This window comes from Periplaneta americana, chromosome 7, assembly GCF_040183065.1.
Source record: "Periplaneta americana isolate PAMFEO1 chromosome 7, P.americana_PAMFEO1_priV1, whole genome shotgun sequence".
NCBI classification, from domain to species: Eukaryota; Metazoa; Arthropoda; class Insecta; order Blattodea; family Blattidae; genus Periplaneta; species Periplaneta americana.
Window position 1 is genome coordinate 174,360,979 of NC_091123.1, and position 19,402 is coordinate 174,380,380.

Consider the following 19,402-nt stretch of genomic DNA (forward strand, 5'->3'; position numbering starts at 1 on the left):
TTAGGATTTTTCTTACAGCAAAAAGTATAAGTTCTGCATATCATATTCCTTTAACGTTGGTAATATGCATTATATTACTAAGAGTTCTATCTGTGTATTCTATTTTTCTACTTAGTTATCTTGTATTTCTTTATTATTAAACCTATATGACATCAGAGTTTGTAAAATAGCAAAATTCTAATGCAATTTAATAATATAGAATAATAATACTAACCTGCAGTTACAATGAATTACCTCCTATGCATTTGACTCATCTTGCAGGTGGCCAAAGACAATGGCCTTGGAAAATCGTTATTTGCAAGATTGCAAGAATGTTTTGAAGACACCGTAAAAAATCCAGTACAGTTCCTAGGAACACAATACCGTATGCACTCAGAAATATGTATGTGGCCCAACCGGTTTTTCTACAGTGGCCGTTTACACACAGCATCTAATCTGTCTGCAGAAAGGGTCTGTCCACTTGTGCCATATTGTATTCTTAGTCTTGAATACAAACAACATGATAATGGGTGAGATGGAATTTTTCTTTCACAAAATCAATATTAATAACTTCTGCAATAAAACTTGACGTGCACATTTAATGCCTTGCAGATCTGCGTAGGATGGCTATATATGAAATTTTCGTTTGTAAGATAGATAAATTTATTCGTTCCATAATATTCTTACATTTGATTTTTAGCATAGAATAAAGAACATGTCCAATTCGTATGTTTAACATATAAAATGCAAATATGAAATATGTACAGAATTAATACCTTAATAACAATAATATTTTATACAATGTAATATGTTAACCATTTAATAGTATTAAAATATTTACACAGTACTGTGAAATGTCAAGAATTCATCTACAGAATAGAAAGTGTGAGATATTAAGTAATTTTTTAGTTTTACCTTAAATAATGCAGGGTTTTGGCTATGATTCTTAATGTCTTCAGGAAGACTATTGAACATTTTTATCGCCATGTAACATACTCCCCTTTGATAGCATGATAAATTTGATGATGGTGTATGAAAATCTTTCTTTCTGCGGGTATTTATACTATGTATGGCTGAATTAGTTGGAAAATTTTCTTTAATACATAAGAGGAAATTTATTAAAGAGTATATGTACTGATTCGTTAAGGTCAGAATCTCTAATTTTTTTTTAAATAATCTACATGATTCTCTAGCCTTTGCTCCAACTATTATTCTAATGGCTTTTTTTTTTTGTAATAAGAATATATTTTTGCTATGTGCAGAATTTATTATTCCGTAAGACACAATGAAATGAAAATAGGCGAAATATATTGTTTTTAAGATACTGCTGTTTAGAAATTGTTGTAACGACCTAATTGCGAAGCATGCTGAGCTAAGTTTGGGGGTTATTTCTTTAATATGATTTTTCCAATTTAATGTATTACTAATATGCAAACCAAGAAATTTGGTTGTTGATGTTTCTAGTAGAGGTATATGTCACATTTGGATTTTGCTTCAGGGAGTTGTCAAATGCTGGAGAGGCCGAACTTGTGAGTCAACTGACTGTGGGAATATTGGAAAAACTTGGCACCCAGTTAAGCATAGGCATAATTACCCCATACCATAAGCAGAGGGCTATGATAAGTAAGATACTACAATTCAGGTACGTGTATGTTAAAATATGTGTGGAAAATTTTTTTTGTAAATTACTAATGTTGTTGTTGTTGTTTTCTAATGCCAGGCATTTGACAATAAAGTCATTTGACCTCTTGCACTGCAACCGGTTAGAGTTCCCGGGTAGCTCAGTGGTAGAGCGTTGGTACGTTAAACCAAAGGTCCCGGGTTCGATACCCGGCTCCGGAACAATTTTTCCCTCGAAATTATTCAAATCAACTTTACAGGGAGTTATACCTGAAATCTTGATTTGCAACTCCCTGTAAAGTTGATTTGAATAATTTTGAGGAAAAAATTGTTCCGGGGCCGGGTATCGAACCCGGGACCTTTGGTTAAACGTACCAACGCTCTACCAACTGAGCTACCCGGGAACTCTACCCGACACCGATCCAACTTGAAAGCTTGATTTGCATAATACACGTCACTGTTCGTTACAGAAAACCACAATTTAAGTCACGCAGAGTTAGTGTGCACCCAGTGTAGGTTGCTTGACAGTTGTCAGCCCACTTTGAGGTCTGTGGATATAGAGGGAAAAGTTGGATCGGTGTCGGGTAGAGTTCCCGAGTAGCTCAGTTGGTAGAGCATTGGTACTTTTAACCAAAGGTCCCGGGTTCGATACCCGGCCCCGGAACAATTTTTCCCTCAAAATTATTCATATTCGCCAAGTAGTAATTACCTATGTAAATGACTGTATTAGACTATATTTGTGAAAATAACGAAAGTAAGTCTTCTCTTCTGTTCTCTCTCCCACTCTGTTTGTGTTTGTGTCTGTTTTCCCACTCTTCTTCCTTTCTTGAACCTATTCTTTCTTTTTGCTTTAGTTATTAATTGTATTGTACGTGAATATTGAGATGGATCTACTTTTGTTGCAGTTCTCACTTATCAAAAAATGTGGAAGTGAATACAATAGACAGCTTCCAGGGACAGGAACGTGACGTAATCGTGATGTCATGTGTGAGGACGGGAGGCATAGGCTTCTTAGCAGATTCCCAGCGTCTTAATGTGGCTTTGACCAGAGCTCGCTACTCACTCTTGCTCTGTGGAAACTTCACTTCTCTCCGGGTAGGGGTAAGGGTGTGGTATGTTGCGCACTGTAGTGTCCACAGGTCATCTAGTCCCCGTGTGAAAGTGTGTGAATGAAAAATGATAAAACACAGTTAGGTAAAATCTTACATTGTGACTTCATCATAAAAGGCGACTGAATATCAGTATTAGCACGGAAGTTATTAATTGTAAGCTAAAACTGAATCTGATCTTTACAATTTAACAAGTAAATCATGTGTTATTCTAAACACTAAGTGCAAGGGGACATGATATTCGTGTACACTATAATGGCAATGTAGCCACCAACATTACCATCATGCTACTTCATTTAAAATTACCTAAATTTCCTTTTAGCAGTAAGGAAAGGTTACTTTATGCTCGACCATGCCGAAATGTAGTAATTATACACCTGGTAGTAGCCCTTTAATGGAACTCATTAAAGTACACCTATTCATTGAAGTTCAGGTGTTCCACCAATCAGAAAATACCATTGTAGCAATATAAAAGCGCAAGTGTCAATTATTCTCTGATATGCAATCATTTCACCAATTGCACAATAAATCATCTATATTTGAAATAAAGTCAGTTCTGTTACTATAATAATTAGCGTTAATTGTAAATAATATTCAAATAAATTCAATTTGTCATCTCGTTTTTCAATGTCTAATTCAATTTCAAGTTCCGCGCCATGGCGTCGTAGTCTAAGACATCCTGCCTAGGACTCGCGTTACGGAATGTGCACTGGTTCGAGTCCTCGTGGGGGAAGAAATTTTCTCATGAATTTCGGCCAGTGTATGGGACCAGTGCCCACCCAATTCGTGATGCACTTGGGGAGCTATGATAGGTAGCGAAATCTGGTTGTGAATACCAGCTATAATGGCTGGGAGGATCATTGTGCTAACCACACGATACCTCCATTCTGGTTGGATGATCGTTCACCTCTGCTTCAGCATGTGGGCGTGAGGCCAGCAGCTGGCTGGTCGGTCATGGCCCTTCACGGGCTGTAGCGCCATGGATTATTATTATCATTATTATTATTATTATTATTATTATTATTATTATTATTAATTCAATTTCAAGGTTATATTAAGATTAATGTTTATTTTACTCTCTAGATTATATCAAGGTCAATGTCGACATTTGTTTCTCGGAAAAAATCAATACTTTCGCGTCTGCACACATCTCACAATTTACGAGATATTGCACAAGGTCAGTTCCACTCCTCAGTCAGATAAGAATAGCATGAATACTTATGAATAATTTCAAGTTAGAAATATGGTCGAGCATAAAAAGCCGTATGAAACTTGACTATAATGGTAATTAAGACGCTCATATGAAAATTATGAAACAAGCTTGCGCTCGTTTCATAAACAAACATACTCGCGTCTTAATTACTACCATTATAGGCTCGTCCACACCTGTGGAGTAACGGTTAGCGCGTCTAGCCGCGAAACCAGGTGGCCCGGGTTCGATTCCCGGTCGGGGCAAGTTATCTGGTTGAGGTTTTTTCCGGGGTTTTCCCTCAACCCAATATGAGCAAATGCTGGGTAATTTTCGGTGTTGGACCCCGGACTCATTTCACCGGCATCATCACCTTCATCTCATTCAAACGCTAAATAACCTAAGATGTTGATAAAGCGTCGTAAAATAACCTACTAAAAAAAAAAAATTATAGGCTTGTTGCATAATGTACTATTATCAAATCATATTTATGTGTTTTACCTTTGCTAGTGACTTTCGAATTACTCTTCCTATGAAACATGGTGCAGACGTGTGTATCTTACTAGGAAACCTCAAAACTATTTTTATAAACACTTCTGCTGCTTACAAATTTAAGATATTGGTCATCTTACTTGGGGGCTCTTGTATCATTACTGATTTTGTGACCATATCTTAAAATTTGGTTAACTGAATAGTATTACAACATAAAAGGAGGTACGTTTGAGGGTATTTGATGTTAAGGTATGGTAAAAGTATACAACTTTAATTTAATACCGAAATTGTATACAAAATATTAAGGGCACTTGTTAAAGACGGATAAAATGACATTGGAGTTAAATGAAATGAAATGAATTTGGTACAAAAATGACGCACTGAAGCTTACATTTATAGAAAATAGATTTATTTAATTAGGCAACCAGATTTATGCTTTTTTCTTTTAAAAATCTTTACTTTTATTATGCCTTTTTAATATTTTTTAAATTAATTTATTGCAGTGTTAATGCATGTATACATACACACAAATTATTCAAAATTGAACATTGTCCCAATATAAGATTTTCCATCATATAAAACTCATGATAAATTATTCAACTTTTGTTATGCATATTACTGTGTACAACTTAATGGACTTATTTTTAGATTTCGTCAAATTTTGAATATCTGATGACGCCATACAGGCGAAAACATTCATAAATATCTTTTTAGGGTGTATTAGCAAATAATTAAATTTGTAAATTGATAAATCATATGATTAAGCATTTTAAATAATTGTATTATGTAATCAGAACACCTGGAATACCATGTAATTTAGCCTACTTGGATACATAACAAATTCAAATGAAAAAAAAAATCGGAAAAAAACCCAGAATACGAAATTCACTATAAAACGACGCAATAATAATAATTCGCGAATATGTTCATATTTCGCTATTAGAACTCTATTTCGCGATTGTTTTATCTGTATATTATTAATCAGAATCACTTAATTTGTAAAGATTAGAAAAAATCTGTTGTATATCTGTTATGTCATGGTTTTCGCGATCTCCATAAATACCCAGCCCTGAACATACCACATGGAACTCTGCGTTAAAAGAAGTGTTCAAAATATTTTCCATTAGCATTAATACATGCATCAACCTGCTGTCGCATTGCATCCCAGAGATACTGATGTATTCCTGGAGAATGTTGTATTCTTTCACAGCCTTTCACAATATGGGCGCGAAGACTCTCTGCATCTTTGCACTGGGATTTTATAAACAAGAGCTTTCAAATGCCTCCATATGTAAAAAGTCTAGTGGATTTAGGTCCGGAGAGCGTGGAGGCCAAGGAATTGGTCCACCTCTCCCTATCCATCTGTTAATTTAGCAACCGATGTAGTCATGCAATTAAGTGAGCGACCTTTGTACGTACAGTTGCAAATCAACACTGGTGGTGAACCTAAGAACTACATCACAACCCCACTACCATTAATCAGATGTAAACACTACTACAGTCAGATTACAAGCTGTTCGTAAACAAGCTCTTCTTTGTAAACTGGGGGAGGAATAATTGTAGAAAACAAGCTGTAACACTGAAATAAAGTGTTTCTGGAGCCATGTTTATGTAACATATTTTCATCCTCTACATGTGGGAAATATTTCCCTAAAGTTTTGACATAACTCTTTGTTACACTCTGTATTTATGTACAAGAGATCTCGAAATTCCTCAGCTTAAATCATGTATGTACATACACCAATAACTCAAATGAATTCGTAATTCATTTTAGAACCTACAGGTGAAGAAATATTGAAGATCATATCCAAATAAGATTTAAATGAATGTGATGAAATCAGTGCAAAATTATTTTGTGCGAGATCGTGCGTATTTGCTTGGTTTCCGCACAAAACCAACCCGCGGTAAGTCTAAAATTCCACATTCAGTATTCTCAACCAAACACACACAACAATTTCTCTCTTCTTACCACTTAAGTGACATGTTGATTTTACTGCTTTAGGCTTTTAATGACACTCGGGAGGAAATTAAACGCAGAATAAATATGGGAAATGCCTGTTATTATTCGGTTGAGAAGCTTTTATCATCTAGTCTGCTGTCAAAAAATCTGAAAGTTAGAATTTATAAAACAGTTATATTACCGGTTCTGTATGGTTGTGAAACTTGGACTCTCTCTCTGAGAGAGGAACATAGGTTAAGGGTGTTTGAGAATAAGGTGCTTAGGAAAATATTTGGGGCTAAGCGGGATGAAGTTACAGGAGAATGGAGAAAGTTACACAACACAGAACTGCACGCATTGTATTCTTCACCTGACATAATTAGGAACATTAAATCCAGACGTTTGAGATGGGCAGGGCATGTAGCACATATGGGCGAATCCAGAAATGCATATAGAGTGTTAGTTGGGAGACCGGAGGGAAAAAGACCTTTGGGGAGGCCGAGACGTAGATGGGAGGATAATATTAAAATGGATTTGAGGGAAGTGAGATATGATGATAGAGACTGGATTAATCTTGCACAGGATAGGGCCCGATGGCGGGCTTATGTGAGGGCGGCAATGAACCTTCGGGTTCCTTAAAAGCCATTTGTAAGTAAGTAAGGCTTTTAACATATTATTTTTAGAGACGTTCAATATAGTAATAATTATAAATTGGAAACTTACCACTGCAATTTCACTTAAATTGCACTGTTAATTATTGTTTTTAAATATTTGCAAAAATTAAGTAAACTCTACAACTCCACTAAAGTGACTCTGAATAACTGCACAAATGTAACAATTAATTTCAATGTGCAGAATTAGATGTCAAAGATATTTTCCATTTCTAAACATCTCCTTGACCGGCAAAATTAAACTTGCCGATGTTATTACTGCAATATGTTATATAAATAATATTGTTACGATATTAAAATGAAAAATAAATCATTTTCTGTAGCGATATTTTGTCAGCATCTTTATGGTGTACATTCAGTTTACATTACACTTGGTTCTATTTTTTTTTCTTATGTCTTATTCACTTTTGTCTGAAACCTCTTTATATAATTTTTCATTTTAAATTTTATTGTGAGCTTTTCTGTGTCACAGGGCACACCCAAAATATTGGGTCAGACTATTAAATTAAATTAAAATTAAATTAACCTTACCGTTTGTTTTAAGTTCGCATTTATAGACTGGGGGGGGGGGGAAGACAGACGTATATCACGGCCTGCTGGAGTATAGTAAACACAGAAAACATTTTAAAGTAACAATGTTGAAGATAGATATTTTTGTTTTGCAAATTTGCCATCATTGAACAGAAACCAAGATGGAGATTTCATTGCAACTAATTAGAAATTCCTCTTTCAGGTATGTAATAAACAATCTTCGCACAAAATAATGTACGATACACGAGCGGTATGTTTTTTTTTCAATTCTCGGAAATTAAAAAAGCTCGACTACATTTCGCTTTTTCAAACTTTTCCTCGAACGTGAAAACTTCAACATACCGCTCTTGTAACGCATATTGCTATTAAAATGTGTTGGCTGACCCTCAGCATATTTATTTAACTACTCTATGTAAAATGATGTATTTCTTGGACATTTTAAATTATACATAGCCTTACCACTATATAAGAAAGGAAATAAAAATAATATAAATAGTCACAGGCCAAGAACAATAACTTGTGAACTAGAAAAATTTTTTGAAAGAATTTACTTAGGATAACAAAATTACTTGATAAAATTAACGAAATTTATAACTTTCAATATGGGTTTAGAAAGAGATTTTCAGCATATTCACAATTCAGCAATCAATGAATTAGTACACCAGGACCAAACAAAAATTATAAAACAGTGGAAAAAATCTATATGATTTGAAAATGATAGAGTGTCTTAATTTCAGAATGACAACATGTGGCGGGCTCTTCTAGAAAATGCCGAGAAGCGAAATGTGCTCAAGCATGTGCCATTGACTTTAGCTAGAAACAAGGATGATCTTATGAAGATGGTTCTGCGAGAGACCAATACGCAACCGGTTTGAGTTATTAATAAACCATTTTGACTGATTTGGTTCATTGTCCCAGTAATCATGACGTTTTCTGTGGACTTCAAACATAAAAATGTGTTTGGTTGTCTGTAAGTATAAATGCATTTCAGGTTTAGTATTATTTGAAATGTGTATTTTATGTCTGACAGAAACAAGCAGAATTTCTCTAAAGCAATGACAGCAGTTGTAGTTCTAAAATACTAAGGAATACGTAACTTCCTAATTTATTTATTTCCTATTTCAAAATCCTGTGATTGACTGTGAACAGCAATATATCAAGTGTATTGGTAGAATTATTTTTTATTCAAGATAAAATCTAGTATGTGTTACTTCGAATCTGTCATCAGAGAAAGAAATTATTGTAATATTGTAATCATTCCCAGTACCAGAGAATACATTTTTTTATTAAAATGCTAAAAATAGTCTGTTAGTGGTTGCTGAGATATTGAAGCATGTTTACTTTTTTTCTACATGAATATGGGATGCCATAGATTTTTTTTTTTCAGTAGTAAATATAACGTAAATTGTCAGCCTCAAGTGAAAATGATATTATTTAATTAATTATGTATTTAAAACATTTTTTACATACAAACTTATTTTAGTATTTGTATATATATATGTCAAGTGATAGAAAGCATATTACACAAGCTTCTCTCTCATAAATCTAAAATAAGTAGGATACGAGTTTGTTGTTTTTATGAACCAAAGAAACTCTTGTAATATACAGTACTATTTGTAAGTTTTTTTTTGTTTTAGAAATTATCGGATGTTGCATGTATAATATTTATGTATTCTCATATGTAGGGAAGGAAAAAATTGACACAGCTTGGTAATAGATGGTAGTGGAGTAAGAGGCTGTGAGTGAGTGGCTGATAAAATGGTTCTCAATAGAGAATACATTTCTACCTCTGACAAAACAGCTGTTTTATTTTACTTTCCTGTAGATTTTATAATTATTGACAATATGACCCATCAGGTCACAATTTTTGGTGTACAACATTTAACTTTTTATGCAAATACAGCATTTACAAAATACTGCCATTAACTATATATAATAATATATATATAATAATAATAATAATAATAATTGCCTCCCATTGGATGTAGCCCAGAAGGACTCAGTATACTCTCCTACATGAATTTTACAATATTAAATGTTTACATAAATTTTGTAGAAAGAAAATTAAAATAAACATATATGAATATAAAGTGAAGAAAAAAAAAATTAAACAGAGTGAATATGATGACTCAGAATTTGGCAAGAGCGTTTCAAAACTGAAGTTGTGATGTCAGCAGTAAGTGTCTGTGGTAGTTCAAAAGTCTTCCTGAAGCTTTCAAAGAACTTTGGAATCACACCACGAGCTCCAATAAGAAGACCAATCACCTCAATGTCTTCAAGCTGGTATTTTGCTTTGAAGTAATCAACTGTTGGCAGATAAATGTTGATCTTTTCTTTATTGACATCCTCCGGCTGGCTACTCCCCGTTGCAATCCTTATGGTAGGATCAATTATATAACCTTTCTTGGTAGTCTGGGAATACGCTATGATGTCAATACGAGGTCTGTCTAAAAAGTATCCGACCTTAATTTTTCCCGCGTAAAGTTGTGATTCTAAGGCGGCGCCACTGTGCATGGTGGAAGGAGGAACTGTAATGCGCATGCTTGAATTTTTTCACCGCATTCGCTTGTGTCAGTCACTGGCTGGTGGTCGCCAAGTAAGGTGCTGTTCTAGGTGTTTGTCGGATTTAGTTTTCTCGCAAGATGACTGAACGAATTGAGCAAAGATACTGCATCAAATTTTGTCAAAAGCTTGGTGATTCTCAAAGTCAAACAATTCGTAAGATTCAGCAGGTGTTTGGGGAAGATGCGATGGGTGTAACACAAATTAAGGAGTGGTTCAACCGATTCAAAGATGGCCGCACATCAGCGGAGAGTGAGCAGCGTTGTGGCAGGCCCCAAACTGCTCGGAGTGCAGCTGTTGTTGAGAGGGTGCGAAATTTGGTGATGGCAGATCGTCGTTTGACCGTGCGGGAGATTGCCGAAGAGGTTGGAGTGAGTAAAGATTCTGCACATGCAATTTTGCGTGATGATTTGAACATGAACCGAGTGGCTGCGAAATTCTTGCCCAAGTTGTTGTCCCCGGAACAAAAGGACCTCCGTCGTGACGTTGCACAGGACCTTCTGGACACCGCCAACACTGATCCTGGGTTTCTGAACACCGTGATAACTGGAGATGAGTCATGGGTGTACGGGTACGACCCAGGAACAAAAAGACAGTCGTCGCAATGGAAGCATCCCGAGTCTCCAAGGCCGAAGAAAGTGCAGCAGGTGCGAAGCAAAATCAAGGTGATGCTGACTGTTTTCTTTGATATCCGTGGAATTGTGCATCACGAATACGCACCAGAAGGACAAATGGTGACAAAGGAGTACTATCACGATGTTCTCCGGCGACTCCGTGATGCAGTTCGGCGCAAAAGACCAGACATGTGGACGGCGAACAACTGGCACTTGCATCACGACAACGCCCCCGCACATTCATCCCAATTGATACACACTTTCTTGGCCAAACATGGAATTACAACCGTTCACCAACCTCCCTACTCTCCAGACCTGGCTCCTTGCGACTTCTGGTTGTTTCCAAAATTGAAGACACCACTGAAAGGATCCCATTTTGAGAGTAGAGAAGAGATAATGCGGAATGCGACGACGGAGCTGAACACCATTCCAAAAGAAGACTTCCAGAGGTGTTTCCGGCAGTGGAAGGATCGGTGGGCTAAGTGTGTGCAAGCACAAGGGGCCTACTTTGAAGGTGATTAGGGTCCCAACCCCGTCAGGTATTTGAAATATTTTTTCTGGCTAAAGGTCGGATACTTTTTAGACAGACCTCGTATATCTATACTCTTTCCAGCTAAAGATTGAAGTAAATGTAAATAAATGCACGTGGCATAATGGTTCCTGATTGGCTATTGGACGCACAACGCCTCCAAACTCATACTTGTCATCTTCTTCCTCATATTAAAATAGTTCCTTCTAAAATAATAAAATGTATATAATATACATGGAATATGAGTAAATTAAACATGCTTATAAGAACACTTTCTTACGATTTAAACAACATGTTTATATTAGTAGTTTCAGACATTGCGTGTTAAATCATTGTAACGTGTATTATGGCAACGCGCATGCGTAATAGGCATTAAGTCCCTCCCAAGGTGACTTGCAGCTTCACAGAGCACATCAGCACAGCTGGTATAACACAGTGCGAGATTCAGTGTTGCCAGCCTCAAATAAATTTCTGTAGGATTAAAGAAATTCTCCACTATTCAAAGAATAACATTTAATCACGAATCTACAGAAAAAGAAAATCCACTATTCCCAGTAGAGAAATAATAAATATTAACCCTCTGTGAGCATTTTATGGGTTAGTTCAATGAATGTGTTGAAATGTCTGCAATATATCAGACGGTGGCTGCCCTGCGTGCTCACTTGCTGAAAATAATGTGCCCTGGTGGCTGCTTTGGTAGCTAGCTTGCGATTGCGGAGTAATACATTTCGGTTTTGTTTACATCTACTTCAATCTTTGATTGGAAATAGTTTAGAGGAGCCATTAGTAGCAAGGCAAAAAACTACCTCTTCTACTATCCAAGACTTTTTTCTTAAAGAAGTTGCAATTAAGGATTGTACATGATGGTGTCTGGCATTACGGAGGAGTAAACCTCTGTTACACTGACCTTGGACGTGGGCAAGGGTTTCAGTCTCCGGACAGCCATGTCTGCACCGGGATCCGTCCAAAGAGCGACCAGGTACTCCTCTAACTGCTGCTAAATTGGCATTCATTTTGAGGCAGGTTACCCATTCAGATTTAGATAGTCCAGGTATTGGCTTTAGGTACTTGGCTGTACAATTCCACACCTCTATCTAGTTCTATTTCTGGATATTTGAGACATATTGTGTGTGTGCACATAATTGTATCTTGAAAGCAGTCACCGATTTACTGAGTCTGGCGTGGCTTCAGTGGATCTCCTTGAGCTCAATCATGCAGGTTTCTTGTTAAGTCTTCACATTTACGTCGTTGGGTTTTCTACAGTACCGGTATCGATTTTCTCTAGAAATGGAAACAGTACAGTTTACTGAGACTGTCAGGTGTTACCCAGATGTATGAAATATACAAGCAACTGTCTACAAAGACAATGGACTTAAAAGAGATGCCTGAAAACGTATTGCAATAAAACATGGGATACTTCATGATTTCTATTTTAAAACATTATTGCATAAAACAGTGTGGTCAGACTGTTTTTGGTTGAAGGACCAAGTGACACTAAAAGTAATTCATAGGCGTCAATGAATTATTTTTCTCTGATCTAATAATAATAGTAATCAGTTGTAATTTCATGATTAGGAAAATGGCAAGCTATGCCAGTATGAAACACAAAACTACAGTACTGTCATCCTCTGAGGAGTTTAGTGCTGAGAGGAATGCGGTTCCGACTAGTCTAGCGCGGTACTGGAATGGGAGGGGACAGTGACAGCGGCAGTCTGGAAGGAGATACAATCATACTGAAAACATTCGCCCGATTTATGAGAGCAGTATGCCTATTAGTTTTCTAACGTATTTTTGGTGAGATAGAGATACAACCATTCGTACTTCTGTGTTCAGAGAAGGAAAGTATTGTGGAAAATTTTATTTATTATTTATTTATTTATTCAGGTGAAGTTAAGGCCATCACACCACCAGAAATACAAATACAATAAAATAAATAAAAAGAAAAATCTTAATACAACTACAATAATATAAATGAAAAGAAGAATTATACTATACGATTTAGTGATTAGTAGAATTGAATTAAATTTGTAAAGTAATCAATTTAAATATACTGTACTGCTGAACTCACTTGAGAAGTAAAACTATTTGATTTATATTTTAAGATATCACCAACAAATGATTTTCGCATGACATTATAGGAATCTGTTTTTCACGATACCAATCACACATATTCTAAAATTCCAATAGAATAAAACCAAAAACTTTTCCACAGCATGTTTCCTTAAAATGACTTGTAACGGTGAAATATTTAATATGAGTAATTCATATAATATTAACATAGCTAAAATCAGGGAGATGTTTGAGCAAAAATTGCAACAATATATTTACGGTCTTACTAATAAAAACTCTATATACAGACGTTTAACTGTCTTATACTTATACGATGAGTAGCTCGTTTATAAGTCATGTGTAAATTCCTTACTAATAATCACTACATATGTCGTGTATAACAGTATAACTGTTACACAGTTGCGTCATAGTTTCGTCATTACTTCGTTATGAAAGGTAATAGAATATCTGAAGTTCTCTATTGCATCCGGTAGAGCGCTCTAGTGTGGCGTGTTAAATATCGATAGTACAACTGGTTCTGATCGATTACAACACTATATTTTGGTCTAAGAGTACGAGATAGAGCAATATTATTCTAATTATTTTGTGCTCTTTGGTTTGTTCTTCTGTGGTTACAAGGTAACCATCATCTAATGACAGTCGATACAAACAACTGTTAGAGGGGCGGCTATTTTTTCTCTATATACAACGCTTAAACAAGGGGTTTCATGTATATAATTACTGCAAAGCAATTCCCATTGTATAGTTACAGACTGTTTATACATCCATCACTTATGCATGGTTTATTAGTAACATTTTCTGTCTCAGTGCTGCATAAGTCTCGTATAAAAACTATACACGGTTTATTAGTAAGACCGTTAATATATTAATAACAAAACCATATAGGCCTAGGTAAACAATATTTATATGAAATATTCACACACTACTACAAACTGAAGACTGCATATTTTTGGATGATTAATACTTCCCACTCCGCTCAGCTCGGCTTGGCTGTAGCTACAAAAGAATCTACCTGCAACCCCCCACACCGATGGCAAGAATACCTCAGGTCCAGCGCTGAACTCGTCGGAGGAAGACAGTATGTGTGGAATAATGTTCAAATGAAGTGTCTGTGTATGGAAAAAAAATTAACAGTGCGGAAAGCATTGAAGAGGCAGAAAACTACTGGGCAGAAGAGGATAAAGGCTGGTTCACAATAAACCGGAAACGACAACGAGATCGGAAATAATGCTAAATACATTTATTTTATTTTAACAATATTTCCGTTCTCGTTCTCGTCGTTTCCGTTCCCGGTTTATTGTGGACCAGCTGTGATTACCAGAAATAAATGGAATTTGCGATGCCACAAATGAAAAATCGAAATTGAGTTAGCAATGTGAATTCTTCTCAGCAATCCAAACAAGCAGATGAAGAGGTGCATGCTGCCTACCCTGACGAAACGAGGCGAGTTTATAGAAAAAAAAAAAAAAAGGATGAGCGTGAAGAAACTGCCGAAACATGAGTAAAAGCTGACAAAATGAAAATGCTAGAATAATCAACTTTTTGAAGCAGCAACAAGGAACAAAGGAGCAGGAATGGGAATGGGACGACATGAGGAAACTGATTGAACAGAATGAAGATCCTTCACTGGGATTTTTCCAGTGGATGTATAAGCCTACCAAAGCTTTACATCAGTTATCATAACTCAAAGGTAGGATTAGTCATTCCTAGACAATGAGCTGTACTGTAAATCCAGGCAATGCATGACAACCTTGCCTTACTCCACCGTCGAAGGATTGCCATTCTGTTCTCAAGCACACTACGCTACTGTTATTTCTAATCCACCGTCAAAGGGTTGCCTTTTGTTCTCAGAAACATTTCCATTATGACGGATAGCATCAAAACAACGGAAAATGAAATTGCCTTCTTTTATTAAAAGGGAACGGACATTATGTCCAGAGCATAAATGAAGGTAACATTTCGATGGCTTTCAAACTCCATCAACCCTCTCCCAGTTTCCATTAAGTGACCCGGGAAATTCCAAGGTTGAGTACGCAGTCACACCATAACAGCGTTTGTCATTTCTACCTGATCTATCTCTAGTGCAGACCTGCAGAACTGTAGCTCCTCAGAGCGACTGCCTTCGTACCCCTTCTACCCCACCCACCTTTTCTACCAGTGTGGTCATTGTGTTCTATATAGTTGCTTGTAGTAGAAGTCGATCATCCCCAACAGAAGTGGTGTGAGGCTGATGAAGTCCTCCTACTTACGGGTTCTGCAAGCCTGCTCTAGTGTTCCAACAGTGAATATACTGTATAAAAATGTCGAAACATAAAGTGTTTCCTTTGGAAGATAAGGTGAATATTATGACATTGAACGTGGTCTTTCGCAAGCGGACGTGGGTCGACAGCATAGTTTAAGTAAATCAAATTTACTGTGAGTAACAGTATACAGTGTAATCCATTCCACAAAAATGAAATATTTTATTTTCTTGTTCACAATTTCATTGATTTCTGTCATTTAAGGTTAAGGGAAAGACACTTTGCATGTAGTGAACCTCGGATATAGTGAGTGAAATATGCAAGTCCGCAGAGGTTCACTATATCTGGAGTTGTCTATTCTCCACAAAAGAGACGACTTCCACGACATTTATAAAGGGTGAGTCAGAAAGAACAGATGGATTTCAAACTATTGAGTCCACACCTGTGGAGTAACGGTCAGCGCGTCTGGCCGCGAAACCAGATGGCCCGGGTTCGAATCCCGGTTGGGGCAAGTTACCTGGTTGAGGTTTTTTCCGGGGTTTTCCCTCGACCCAATAGGAGCAAATGCTGGGTAACTTTCGGTGCTGGACCCCGGACTCATTTCACCGGCATTATCACCTTCATATCATTCAGACGCTAAATAATCTAGATGTTGATACAGCGTCTTAAAATAACTCAATAAAATAAAATAAATCAAACTATTGATATGCAGTGAGGGGAGGGATACAGTGAGGGAGCTAGCCTTCTATGCGCAAGGTTGCGGGTTCGATCCCGGGCCAGGTCGATGGCATTTAAGTGTGCTTATATGCGACAGGCTCATGTCAGTAAATTTACTGAAATGTACATGTAAAAGAATTCCTGCGGGACAAAATTCCAGCACATCCGGCGACGCTGATATAACCTCTGCAGTTGCGGGCGTCGTTAAATAAAACATAACATTTACAGTGAGGGGGATCACGACTGTTGGTTCAGCCAGAGAATGCAGTTTCAGTTGAGAACATGGTGTTGGTCTGACTTACAATATGCTTTCATCGTAGAGACATTTTTGAAAAATGAAGAGTCTGCTATCGTCACTCAGGACTCATTTCGACATCGGATGTCACGCTAGGATTCCAACTCGGAATAAAATTTTGCGGTGTGTGGCTTCATTTCGTGCCACAGGTTCAACATTAAAGAAGAAATCACCTGGACGAACACGGAGCGTGTGTACACCTGCCACCTCAAAGATCAGCTGGCAAACATGCTATTGCACTGAGATTGTCCGAGGCTACGGTAAGATCTCGCGCCCTGCGACTTCTTTTTTAAGTACCATTTGAAGGCGTAAGTTTGTAAACATCGATCACATATACTGGACGAACTGAAGATGGCGATTCGTGAAGAAATCGTGGCATAACTGTGAAAGTGATGGCGAACTTCAAAAAACGCCTCGATGCCTGTATTGAAAGCCAAGGACATCATATGGATGATGTTGTTTTCCATAAATAAATTGCATGTATTGGTGAATCTGTTGATAACAATACATTTTTGATTTGGTGAATTCTTACAATTTTCTTGCCATGTGAAATCCATCCGTTCTTTCTGACTCACCCTGTACAAATATATTGTAACAGAACAGCTACCCAATAGGCTAGACGAGAAACTCTAGAAGATGACTTATATTCCAATAATTGAAGGACAATTTGAGAACCGAACAGAAGATTTACCGTAATTAGCTCCAGCCTTAGTGGAATAAGTGCTTTACATCCAGAAACTCCACCTTCCTAGCATATGAAGATCTAAAGCCATTTGCCGAACATTACCATTATGATACAGATAGTGTCAAGTGGAAATGAAACTTCTTCCTATGACAATAACTTGCTATGAATCTCAAAGTGAGTGAAAAGAAATTTTTAAAATAATTTCAGTTTTTCATTAAATATACAAACTAGCTGTTATTGCATCTTCTAGTGCTTTGTGTGAAAGTTCATTTTTGTGTAAGCGGAATATAAGAACATACCTCCATAACCGAATGGCAGTCGAGCCCCACGAACCTCAACAAGGACGCCATCTTAGACAGATTTGATGCTCTCCACAATAGACACATCAACCTACAATAGGATTCTCACTGAGGCAAGCAAGTTATAATTCTCATTGGTGACATAAAAATTAATAAATATGATAAATTGTAATCACTCTATACAATATATATTAAGTCAACAAGAATACTTCCGGACTAAATTTTCTTGTATTAGTTTATAGTGACATGTGTTGACTTGTAATTGCTTTATATAAGTTAAAAGCCCTTTTATTCTGAAAACAATATTTTGCATAGCCTGAAGATGATGATGGTGTTTTCTAATGGCAGACTGCTGGATTCTGGCTTCTCAATGTACTGGGTGTTCAGTTCAAAATGTGTCATGGCTCGCTGTATGCCATCATGTGGCTAGCCTATGAGCCTAGAGAATTCAATTTCCTACACTTCCGCAGAGGTGTATAACCTGTGAGGCAGAGAAGTTGCCTAGCAAGTACGGCGTTCATTCTGAAGAGTACGTACCGATACATACGGTAACGCCGGTAGTGGCAGGAATGTGAACTGTTTGGAAATACGTACTGTCGGGATATGGGGAGAGGGTTAAGACGATTACTTACGTATTTGTTGACATTAACTTCGACGGTCAACATGGACATGGAGCATTTGATTTGTGTTGTGGAATGTTACCGTACGCAACCGATGATAACAAATACCCTGCGTACGACTTGCCGGCGCAAAACACAGTTCGAAAGACGTTATGGCAGCACACAGACCGTACAGACCGCCATCTGTTGCTACGACGTTCAAGTTATGCCGTACACGTTCTCAAGTTCAGATTGAAGAACGCCTTAAATAATAGGCAACTTCTCTGACATAAAATCTGAAACTCGCTTCAAATCGGTGACCCAACAGTGACGTCATGACACACTTTGAAATGAACACCCAGTAGTTTGGTCAAATTTTCTAGAGGCTGCAGATGGATAAGTTTCCTGCATTTCATATGGTGATCCTTGTTCCTAACTTTTTCCTCTTGAGTGCAGATCAGGAATTATAAATGCCTATTTTGTGCAAGTGGGCCACAAGACAATGACCGATGTTTAGATGAAAAATAGCTGTGGGCTCTCTTCTTGGTTTGTTTTTGCTCTCTTCCCTTGTAGTTTATATTGTGACAGTCGGGAGTCGATCGCGTCCCACAGAGGTCGGGGGTGCACGAGAAAACGAGCGATGCAGCGAAGAAGGTTGCGGCCGCTCGGGTCTGGAGGGGACAGACGTAAGAGGGGGGCGCGGACATGGGGAAGTAAGCAGCTGGTAGATCGCGAAATCGTAATTTCTCGAAACTATGGTTTGGTTATAAAATACGACACGCGAGTGAACTTCAGCAGTTGTTGTTGTTGTCATTGGACAGCAAGCCAGCCAGTCTTGTGTCCGCAGCTGTGTGAGCGTCCGAAGTCCTGAGTTTGAGTGCAGTAGACCGCAGTTGGGGGACCTGAGTTCGAAGTTCAGTGGATTGTCTCTGAAGGTCTTGGGTTCGAGATACTGTGAACTTGAATGACTGAGCTAGAAGAACTAGCCAAGGCAAACGAACTGTGAACTGAGAACTGACAGTTCTGTGTTGTAAATAGTGCTTTGTGAACATTAGTTAAAATTAACAGTACATTGTTGTTCTCAATAATCCAAGTAAATTGTCATTGTCGTCTGTGGAGTGCAATAACGAATACTGTGTTACTGTGTGGAGTGGAAATCCCATTGTAGACAGACTGGTGTTTACGTTCAATTATAGAAAGTAATTATTGTTGAAACAATAAAATTACATTATTGTTTTGTAAAAAAAAGTTACAATATGTTG

At 37.2% G+C, this 19,402-nt stretch overlaps 1 protein-coding gene across 1 annotated transcript in view; it reads left to right on the top strand.

Annotated features, from left to right (window-relative positions):
* The window catches only part of Setx (Senataxin), a 92,690-nt gene extending 83,859 nt beyond the window's left edge, over positions 1-8,831 (top strand). Inside the window, exons 17-20 of the mRNA XM_069831933.1 lie at positions 262-509; positions 1,478-1,621; positions 2,505-2,694; positions 8,268-8,831. Of these exons, the coding sequence (XP_069688034.1) occupies positions 262-509; positions 1,478-1,621; positions 2,505-2,694; positions 8,268-8,405 (720 nt within the window). The 3' untranslated portion in view covers positions 8,406-8,831. The remainder of the gene's footprint in view (positions 1-261; positions 510-1,477; positions 1,622-2,504; positions 2,695-8,267) is intronic.
* The last annotated feature ends 10,571 nt before the right edge of the window (positions 8,832-19,402 follow it).